The following is an 11,420-nucleotide window of genomic DNA, read 5'->3' as shown; positions in this document are numbered from 1 at the left end:
CTAAATGCTTCTTCATTTTAAAGAAATTGGTTGAAAATGGGTTAATCTGGCAACCATTAAAACCCCAGTCTATAGAGAATGCGCTTTTAAACCAGCAGATGTCGCTATTTCTTTCATCTGTGCTGATCCTGATTGGTCGAGGATGTGAGGCTTTTTTTTCTTTTTAATAGGGAACAGATAACAACATTGTATCTGATTTTTCTTTCTTGTTTTGCTTTGAAGTCGTCAGTTTGGGAAGATATAACCTTTTTCAAAGCTTCAGGTAAGTGCTGTTTAGTGCATTTTAATGTCAACAGGCCGGACACTGGGTTTTCCCCCCACATCTGACTTACTTTCGGTTTCATCTACAACATTTCTAACGATCCTGAATGCCCAGTTTACGAAAAGCGTAGTGCACTAGCGCGAGCGCAGAAGCTATTATTGGACATGGTATGTAAGTGACACTATGTAGGGAGCAGGACGCTATTTAGGATACGGCCCACATTCTTTCCCCTCGGTGTCTTTCTGTCGTTGTTCAGTTCATGTGCGGTGTGTGCAGTAAACACCTGAATCTCTTCTGCACTCAAAAACCTTCTCTAAATACATCACACTTCTTCATTTCGCCTTTTTATTTGGTGAATTTATTTTATTATTGGTGATAGATCGCATAAGAAGTCCAGCAAAGGAGTATAACGCCTTATAACGCGTCCCACAATGTAAGTACGGCTTTCAACTTTATTCCTTTATCATAATCATAAACATTTCGGAAATATAATCCTAGATAAATGCTAGAAGAATGTTGATTGTTGTTATTATTATTATTATTATTATTATTATTATTATTATTTACAAATCGTGTCAGATGTGTGGTGAACAAAAATAAGCAATAACGTGAAAGTGAAAGTATCTACATGTAATCATTTACTATTGTGCATCAATTATAGAGAAACAAACCAATCACAAAAATATACTGGAATTTTATATCCAAATATACAAAATATTCAGCTTTATTTTTTAGAGATATTTGATGTTCAAGGTGTCCAGGATTGAGTTTATAAATACTAGAGCTTATAAAGAAGAAGAGCCCATAATATTTTGTGTAAAAAAAATTATAAATATTGAATTATTACCAAACATTGTATTAAAAAGTTGCTACGGTTCTTATTATGTTTTTGTAATATTAATTAATCAATTAATTGATTATTTAACCAATCAATTGATTGACTCGTTAATTAGGTAATTAGTTGATTAATAGAAACAGAATTAATAGAAATAGATGCACCGATGCGAATTTCTGAATCGTACCATCCCTAATTCAAAAGTATTCCCAGTTAAATGCATAAAACGTAAAAAGTAATACACATTAACTAAAAACAGACCTACATGGTTCCGAGAAACTTGCATGCTAAAAGAAAAATCTGACAAATTAAATTAAATATTGATTTAAATGTTTTTTCATCTGCAACCCTTTTTGAAAACAACTCCCTTTTTGTTTTTGAAGTTTGTTCAGGAATGAAGGCAAAGATGGCGTTCTATCTGTTCGTCTTCCTCCTGTTGTGCGTAGACGTCTCCGTGGTGATGACGTTCGGGGCGACCCGATTCTCGCCTTTTCTCGTTCCACATTCATTTACCACTCTCTGGGTCGGAGGGATTCTGAGGTTCATTGCCCTTCTCCTTGTTACCTTTCTTTACCCGTCGAGCCCGGCGTGGATAAGAAGATCTAATGGAGTCCAGACCCTGGCTGTGCACAGTTTGGTCTATCCGGTATACGTAACCCTGCTGTGGGCATGCGGCTGGTCGACGCTGGAGCTCACCTGGGGATGGAACACCTGGCAAGGAGTGAGTAAAGGGTTACAGGCTGCACGTCCTGAAGTGTTTAATTCCTCACAGTAATTTAATAATAATTAAGATTTTATTTACTAAAATGAATATTTTTCCCATGTTACTGAGTAAACCAGAAAGTGTAAATTCAGCATTAAACACTGGAGACACTGGAGACTCCTTCACCAGGTGTCCTTGTCACTTTAGATACTCCAACATACAGTATGATAAAAAAAAGTGCCTTAAAGTAAACCTACGATCAAACCGATCGAAAATGAATCAACACTTTCTGACCAATCAGAATGGAGAATTTACCAATTAATGTTAACATGATATAATTGTGACAAATGAAATACACCAATGCATCGTTCCTACATGATCCATTGTATGATTAGTGCATCTTCGACATGCAGTAATAAATATATCAAATGTTGACCATATTGTAGATATCTATCACCTGATACAGATCCATTCTATTTCCCGTTCAGCTGATTCAGTGCTACGGTGTTTCGGCTCTCTCGCTGCTGCTGTGGGAACGTTACGTGCCCTCCATCCTGACAAAGACCGAGGTTAAACCCAAACAGAATGGCCAGTCCTCGCTGCAGAGGCTGCTGGGATACATGAAGCCGTTCCAGCGCCGGTTCACGGCGGTCCTCCTGCTGGTAGTCGCTTCCTCTCTCGGTAATTTTCTGGGTTCTATGTTGCCGTGTGTTATTGAGTTACAAACTTCGGTCTGCAACATAACACAAGGAAAGACGATGCAGAGTGTAACTTCTGTTGCTTTCGCTTTCAATTGTTCACACGTGAAGGTGGTGGTGGTGGTGTCGACTGAGCGCTGGGAAATCCCTGGGATTTTGTTTGTTTTATCGTCGTTTACTTTTTGTTTCATGAAGCAGAGCTTTTTATTTAACACCCGGAACCCCCACACACACATCCATCGTACATGTGTGTGTGTATGTGTGTGTGTGGGTGTGTGGGTGTGTGTTCTTTTCTTCACATTTGCAAAATTATTGTGCATAATTTAGAGCATATAAAAGTACACTGATACAAGGTGCAGGGAAACAGTCATTAGTGGAATTACAGCAGGTAAAGTCAAAGCAGGAACAAGTTTTTGATCATAAAACGTTCGATCCACGACGGAAAGTTTAAAAAAGCGCCAGATGAGAAACGTGAACAGGTGTGTGAACACGGATCGGAAATGTCAGTTGTACGAGTACAGAGACGAGGAAATACTTTGTTTGTGAACCAGAGTCTCTTTATAAAGGGAGGGCGTTTGTGTACTTTGAGCATGTGGCGGCCATGTTTGATTGCTGTGGTGTTTGCTGTGAAATGGAGTTGTTATTTTCCTGAGACATTTGTGGGTAAACTGTAACTGTACAACTAAAACAAAAAAGAGATCGCTGGCTAAGGAAAGAGGAAATAGAAAGCAGGTGGCAGGATTCAATGAAAAAAAAGGATGGTTTTATTTTGCTACCTTCACTTCATCTCTCACGCTTTTATCCAGCTCTTCTTTGCTCACTCTAACAAAAAACACTTGTTGTTAATATATGTAATGGTGTGTGATCCTGACCACTCAATTCCACCGTCTTGGGCCTCCATTCACAAATCTATCACTAATATCAGCTGATTTACACCATCCTCAGGTGAGATGGCTATTCCTCATTACACGGGGAAAATCACCGACTGGATCATGAAGGAGGACGAACCTGACGCTTTTGCCAACGCCATCAAAATCATGTCGATCCTGACGGCCTTGAGGTAAAATACGAACTTCGCTAGCACACTCTGACTCATTAGTCGTTATTCTTATTAGTCATTATCCCCCCTCCCCCACAGCGCCGTGTTTGAGTTCGTGTGCGATCTCATCTACAACACCACCATGAGCCTCATACACACCGCCATCCAGAGTCAGGTGTTCGAGTGTGTGCTGAAACAGGAAATCGCATTCTTCGATAAAGCTTCCTCAGGTAACAGGCATGCATGCGTATTATTTGCTGTGAAAACGAATCGTTTAGAAAAACAATCGTGTAGCGTTTTCGTACTAAAGATTTGGCAACCCTCCTCCAAGCTAAATCACTACATTATTTTTTTACAAGTCAATACAACCTCTGCAACAGGCTGAGGCATATCATAAAAATGTAAAATTCCTAATCAAATACAATTTTAAAATGTAAACCATATCCGAACCTGAAAGAAGTTAAGTAAGTCGTCGAGACTCGTTACTCAAGAATTGTCATTGGGAAGTGCGTTCACTTTCTTTACATGTCAGAAGAGCACATGAGGGGTGCCAAAAGTTTTGTTTGCAGCTAGAGGTGATATAACAAAAATATTGCATCCTGACTCATTGTTATTAATTACATTTTAATAAACAAGCACATAAAATATATGGTACATAAAAAAAATAACAAAAACTGATAGAAGAATGATTTGTTCTATATTACGTCTTTATCTGCAATATACATATATTTACATACATTTACATATTTACATATGTACCTGTACAATGCAATGACAATAATGTTCTATCTATCTATCTATCTATCTGTCTGTCTGTCTGTCTGTCTGTCTGTCTGTCTGTCTGTCTGTCTGTCTATCTATCTATCTATCTATCTATCTATCTATCTATCTATCTATCTATCTATCTATCTATCTATCTATCTATCTATCTAATGATACACGTGTTTGTTTTGCTCCTCAGGTGAACTCGTGTCCCGAATCACCAAAGACACCAACGACATGAGCGAGTCCCTAAGCGAAGAGCTCAGTCTGCTCATGTGGTACACCATGCGTTTAGTTTTCCTATACGGCTCCATGCTGCTCCTCTCAGTGCGCCTGTCCATCTTCACCATCCTCGGCCTTCCCATCATTTGGATCATCCCAGAGTTTTCCGGAAGGTTCTACCAGGTTGGTTTCAAACCTGCGGTATCTAGAAACAGTATAGAGAGCAACAATGGGCTTTTTGAGCTCTGTTTCGACAAATCAAAAGAATTGAGGTATTATAAATATTCAAATTCTCTTAAATAGAAGTGCAACTACTGCTCTGAATAAGCTACTGCTTAAAATATATTTACACTCTAAGTGCAAAAGTATGTGGACACGTGACCATTAGATCTATATGTGTTTCATATAACATCCCATTCCACATTTATTCCACATTTTCTCTGATAATTACATTTATTCCTTTGGGATTCTCTTTGTGGAGATTTGTGCTCATTTTGCTACAAAGGTGTTAGTATTAAAAAGTCTGTTCTGGTTTGGGTTGAGGTGAGGAGGCCTCAGGAGGCCTGGGGTGCAGTCAGCTTCCCAGTTTACCTCCAAGGTGTTCAGTAGGTTTAAGGTCAGGGCTCTATAGCAGGAGATTTTCCACCTCAACCCATGTAAAGCATATCTTCGTGGATATGGCTTTGGGCATTTTCATGTGGAATTCTATATCTGGTGATGCGATTTAGCTGAATGCTAATACCTAGCCGTGACAATGCACAACACTGCCGTAATAAATTAAAAGGTACAAACTGTTTACAAACTGAGTAACGAGCCTGTTTTAAAAGTGTAAGAAGAAGAAAGTACAGATATTTAAATGTCATTACTGTTCACCTCTGCCAGACACACGCAGTCAAAGTGCAGGAGTCTCTCGCCAAATCGAACAGTGTGGCCACTGAGACGTTCTCCTCCATCAAGACTGTGAAAAGCTTCGCCAATGAGGATGGAGAGTCGGAGAGATACAGGAAGTGCTTGGAGCACACCTACTCCCTCAACAAAGTGGAAGCGGCTGGTTATGCGGCATCAACCTGGACCAACTGCGTGAGACTTAAATATATTTTACATTTCCTTTTATTTTTTCAAGCATTTGTTTTCTTTACGGTGTCAATTTTATATTGATATTTTTTTTGTATTTTATCCCTTTTTTTTGTTGTTCCAAAAATAAATACATAAATAAATAATAAAAAAATATATAATATAAAATTGATTATTTATTATATTTATTATATTTTTATTCTTTTTTTTTTTTTTAAGAAAAAATGGATAAAATACAATATATATATTTTTTTTTTATTATTATTTTTTATATATTTTTTTATTTATTACTATTATAATTTTTTTTTATTATATTATATTTTCATTTTTAGTACTTAAAATTTGTTAGTTTGCTTAAATTTTTTTTTCCCATATATACGTATCATTTTTATAACATGACTGAAAACTCTTCTTTTCACTCAGATGTCCAGTCTGGCCTTGAAAGTGAGCATCTTGTATTATGGAGGCCAGCTGGTGGCAGGAAATGATGTCAGCAGTGGTGATCTGGTGTCTTTCGTGCTGTACGAGCTTCAGTTTAGTCATGCTGTAGAGGTAAAACCGGTACTGAGTCACACTTATGAAATATGTTTTACATATTTCACTTATCATACTGTATTGATCTTTTCTCAAACCGATTACACAGGCTCTGATGTCCTACTACCCTAAAGTGAAGAAAGCCGTCGGCACCTCGGAGAAGATTTTCGAGTACGTGGACCGGAAACCTGATGTTCCTCCTGATGGTTCTTTAGCTCCCAAGACTCTCAGTGGTCACGTGCGCTTCGACAACATCACTTTTGCGTATCCGACGAGGCAAGGCGAGAATGTTCTCAAAGTGAGTACTGACACTTATGTTTTTTCCCTCTGGTTCATATCTGCCATGAAACTCACCATGAAGGTGAAAGGGTGTGAAACAGAAAGATGATAGATGGTGTTCACAGTGAAAAGCCATAAATGGTACATCATTTTATCTTCTGTCAATTTCAATTGTGTCTGCCTCAAATACGAGGCGGGTGAGTGCGGACGTGAGATCATCCGGCTCCTGTGAGGAGGAGCTCGGTTACAGGGTGCGCACGTGGTCAGAATAGCAGACGTGGGAACGCACGTGTTCATAATAGAACCAGTTGCACAGCTCCAGATGTACACAGCTACTTTTGGCACAATGACTTATGAAGCTCTCTGCTCCCTGTGACTGTGCGTGTAGCCTTGTGCTGCCACCTGTTGGCATGTTACAAAACTGGTCTTGAAACTTTTCATCGTCTTTACTTCTCTGGTGGTTTCCGTGATCGAGTTCTCGATTCTGATTGGTCAGATTTGTGCCGATTATTATTCTATAGCCAGCACCCTAGACAGAAGTTACCTCAGATAGCTCGCTTCATCTCACATGTTTATATCAAAGCATTTGGAATACCTGGATATGTTTATTCCCAGAGACTTTCCACATATTGATATATAATTATTTTGTTTTTTATTATTATATACTTTTGGAAAGGAAAGTCTCCAGTGTCAGTGCTTTTTAACAGACACCTTAACGATCACGTTTTGACCAATCCAAATCGAGTAACATAGTTCTTAGCATTTAATGCTCCTGTGGTTTTGAGTGATGTTTTCTTTTACTCATTTAGGGTGTTTCTCTCGAGCTGAAGCCTGGAGAGATCACCGCTCTGGTAGGTCCAGCGGATGGCGGTAAAAGCACAATCGTCAGGCTTCTCGAGAGGTTTTACCAGCCACAGGATGGAAAGATATTCCTGGACGAGCAGCCGCTGCAGGACTACAAGGATCAGTATCTGCATGAGAAGGTGGGGTGTGTTTCACACGAAGATTCCTTATTTATGTAAAGCAAATCAAAAAGACATGAGCACTATATTATATTCAATTTCTTTCATTCATTTTCAGACATATTTAGAATGTATAATATGATTGTGCTTTATTTCCAAACTACTCCAATACCTCCTGCTTTTCAGATCAGCGTGGTTGCTCAGGAGCCGGTCCTGTTCGCTCGCTCCATCAGAGAGAACATCAAATACGGAAAAAAGTACGCCACGGATGACGAGATGTATAAGGCTGCTAAACTGGCCAATGCTCACAAATTCATCAGTGACTTTCCACAAGGCTATGAGACTGGTGAGTGGACGGGGATGAGACGTCTCTGATCAGCCCTGTATGATTATTACTCTTCTGTCTGCCTCCTGTTTCTTCTCCGCTGACGAGAAAATTTTGTCCAATTTTCATCTGCATTGTGATGGACTCGGGGGTCATTTTAATATCAATGTTTATTAGACCTTCATCTCCATGTTGTCTTCATCGCTGGAGCCCTGATTGAACTGGCTGTGTTAATAAAAGCTGTACAAAATTTCAAAGATGTTATATTTGAAAGTGGTTCGAGACATTACTATAGTTTTTTAGCCCATAATATAATGACATATTTATATGTCAATTTATATTTATATACTGTATATATATTATATATTTTATATATTTATATTTCTGATATATAATTACACTTTTATGTACACTAATATATCTAGATCTTATTAATATACACATTATTATATACATACATACAGACAAACAGACATACATACAGACAGACAGACAGACAGACAGACAGACAGACAGACAGACAGACAGACATACATACATACAGACAAACAGACAGACAGACAGACAAACATACAGACAAACAGACAGACAGACAGACAGACAGACAGACAGACAGACAGACAGACAGACAGACAGACGTTGCTACAGTGTTCATTTTCTTACTTTATATCTAATAGATGCCGGAGAAAAAGGAAGTAAAGTATCCGGAGGTCAGAAGCAGCGAATAGCCATAGCAAGAGCCCTGATCCGGAACCCACAGATCCTCATTCTAGACGATTCCACGAGTGACCTGGATACTGAGAGCGAGCATGTGGTAACCTCACATCTCTATATCCTTCTTAAGCCTGCTGTCCCTTTATTTCTGTAGAGAAAAGACCTTAATACAGTCCAATGCCTCAGATCTTAGTCACGTGGTACATCAAGGTGCTGGGAGCTGAAACTATAGCGATAAGTGTAAAAACTAGGAAATAAATAAATAAACAAACAAAATAAATAAATAAATAAATAAATAAACAAAATAATAATAATTCATGTAATAATTTTAACAATGTAATATTATATATATATATATATATATATATATATATATATATATATATATATATATATATATATATATATATAAAATATATTATATAATTTATAATAATATAAGATAATATTAAAAAGGGTAATAAAATAGCAAATATACAAATACATTTTTTTTTTTTAGTAAAATACATGTGCAATTTGATAAATACAAAATATAAATATGACTAAAAGAAATAATTGAGTACGGCCAATTATGACAATGTGGTTTCGTTATTTTTGCTATAATTATTAAAAAAAAAAAAAAAATATATATATATATATATATATATATATATATATATATATATATATATATATATATATATATATATATATATATATATATATACACACAAAAGGCATATTTAGAAAACGGAATAAAATATACAAAAAATAATACATTTACAATTTCAATTCAAACACAAATGTTTTTTTTATTTTTTTTTACAAAAAATGTATACTAAATATAATTATAAATATTATGAATAAAGCTAATAAAAAAAAATCACTTTGGAAAAATGTTAGAATACCTGCGAATAGGGCATATAGACAGTATAGACATTTTTCTTCTCTGGAAGCTCGTTAACTACAAAACCCATACTTTCATTCTTTCTCTGACTAAATATCATATAAAGTGAACTCTTCTGCCCACAGGTGCACCAGGCGCTGCTGAAGAAGTCGAACGGTCGATCCGTGTTGCTCATCACCAACAAGATGAGCGGCGTTGAGACGGCCAACAACGTGGTGTTCCTGCGTAAGGGAGAGGTGCTGGAGCAGGGCAGCCATGACGATCTGCTGAAGAGGGACGGCCCGTACGCCGAGTTTGTGCGTCTGCAGAACACCAGCTTTCATCGTAACGCTCAGGAAGACAGCGAAACCTCCGAAACAACAGAGTAATGAAGTGAATTCAGCACCCGGTTGGGGCGGGGTGGTGGTGGTGGTGGGGGGGGGGGGGGGGGTGAATCCCTAACATCAAACACATGACGACATCGACTAAATATGCCAGTATTCACAAGATGACATAAGATGTTTATGAACGTCTACATATCATTTAACTCTTATTGGTGTGTTTATGATATTTAGATCATCATAGACAGAAAATTGGATGCTTTTATTAAACAAATAATAACCCCCCCCCCCCCCCCCCCGAGATTTGCTCATGAATTGTTTAGAAAAAGCCTAAACAACACTTTTATACACTGAGCATCGACCACTAAAGAAAGTTCATGGATCGTTCAGTCGTTTATACAATGTTGAGACAAAACCAGTCATCAACAGTAACATTATTCTCATTATTATCGGATTTTCGGAATACTGGCATAAGATGCTCATAAATGGCCAAGCAGTGATTTATGATCATGTCATAATGTCTCGATTTTCCCCAAGAAAACATAAATATATATATATATACATGCATAACTCACTACTTATTTTCATCATGTCCTGCTGTTTTCTCTACTTCTGAAGTGTTGATGTGTTTGTGCAATGTAAATGATAGGATTTTTAAATTGGGTGTAAATATCACAAGCATTGAGAATCAATAGAATAAGTACACAAAAGTTATTTTTCCTATAAAGCTTCAAACTTGCAATTAAAATACTCACTGAGAAAATGCCCTTTTTTTGTAAATTTCCTAATAAATAAGGTTTCTGCCTGTGAATTATTATTTTTTAAATTTTAAACCACTGTATTTTCACCGTACAGTATGTCAATGTATCGTATGTTTTTTTTTTGTGTGTGTGTGTGTGTTGTGATGCTTATTTCTGTTTGATGATACGATGGTGTGACTGAACACGCAAGTGTAACTCCACGTATCAGACGTAACGAGCTTCCTGAAGCTTCCCTATTTGCGAAAGGATTCATTATTAAATTGTGTTAACTGCTTGACGTACCCAGTTAAACTCCGGCTCCCAGAACCTTCAGGTCGTGTTTGTTTTTGGTTTCCATTGACGTCTTGAAGAACATGTTTTTTAGAGAATCTCACGTTAGATCTTTCATACATGCTCGTTAATCAGTACAACACCTGCTTGTTTGTCATAATGTTCTTGTTACATCTGTAAATGGGAGCATTTGTTGTTCAAATAAACTCATTTGGATAAATTCCTGTTATAAAACCATGAAAAAGTTATGGGAACGTTTCCGGGACATGGGTTTTTAGCAAAAGTACCTATTTGGTGATTGTTCTGATAGGAGACCATGAAGAAGGTTACAGGAATGTTTCTGGGACGTAATTTTATGGTTACAAAAGTACACTTTTGTTCTTGTCCATGTTCGAGCCAATGAAAGAACGTTACTAAACGTTTCTGGGACGTTAGTTTATAGTTACAAAAGTAGCTATTTCTTATTTTTACTGGTTGGAGAAAAATAACCTCTTCACTTTGTTACGTGCCTCCTTGATTAAAATATCCATCAAAAACTGCCGTAGAATCAAGAAAACTCGTAAATACAGGAGTGAGACGGACCGTCTGGTGTCATGGTGCAGCACGAACTCTCTCAAGACAGTGAAAATGATAGAAGATTTCAGGAAGGTAACAGCCTCGCTTCCCTGTGGGACTCCTGTCGAGTCGTTCTGCTACCATCACCCATGAGCTCAAGTCAGAGCAGAACATCAGCTCCCTCACCAAGAAGACTCGGCAGAGGATGTTTTTCCTACA

At 37.5% G+C, this 11,420-nt stretch overlaps 1 protein-coding gene across 2 annotated transcripts; it reads left to right on the top strand.

Annotated features, from left to right (window-relative positions):
• Window positions 1-136: 136 nt before the first annotated feature.
• Window positions 137-9,896, top strand: tap1 (transporter 1, ATP-binding cassette, sub-family B (MDR/TAP)). Of its 2 annotated transcripts, none has more exons than XM_083529504.1 (13): window positions 137-262; window positions 1,481-1,818; window positions 2,289-2,481; window positions 3,444-3,558; window positions 3,637-3,767; window positions 4,499-4,704; window positions 5,404-5,601; window positions 6,019-6,147; window positions 6,239-6,427; window positions 7,218-7,391; window positions 7,557-7,716; window positions 8,373-8,509; window positions 9,421-9,896. In XM_083529504.1, the coding sequence occupies exons 2-13, from the start codon at window positions 1,492-1,494 to the stop codon at window positions 9,661-9,663; spliced, it is 2,202 nt and encodes a 733-aa protein (XP_083385630.1). In that variant the 5' UTR covers window positions 137-262; window positions 1,481-1,491; the 3' UTR covers window positions 9,664-9,896. The 2 variants fall into 2 exon arrangements, with proteins under 2 accessions (XP_083385630.1, XP_083385631.1); XM_083529505.1 differs by lacking the exon at window positions 137-262 and adding an exon at window positions 504-695.
• Window positions 9,897-11,420: the final 1,524 nt, after the last annotated feature.

This window comes from Silurus aristotelis (assembly GCF_946808225.1).
Source record: "Silurus aristotelis genome assembly, chromosome: 25".
NCBI classification, from domain to species: Eukaryota; Metazoa; Chordata; class Actinopteri; order Siluriformes; family Siluridae; genus Silurus; species Silurus aristotelis.
Note: the sequence above shows the minus strand (reverse complement) of the source record. Positions and strands in the feature narration are given on the sequence as shown.

Excerpts from the sequence above, each read along its gene's own strand:
- tap1 (XM_083529504.1), top strand. The coding sequence starts at position 1,492 with ATGAAGGCAAAGATGGCGTTCTATCTGTTCGTCTTCCTCCTGTTGTGC. Across the intron at positions 3,768-4,498 it reads CTTCGATAAAGCTTCCTCAG|GTGAACTCGTGTCCCGAATC; the intron begins GTAACAGGCATG and ends TTTGCTCCTCAG. Across the intron at positions 7,717-8,372 it reads TCCACAAGGCTATGAGACTG|ATGCCGGAGAAAAAGGAAGT; the intron begins GTGAGTGGACGG and ends TATATCTAATAG.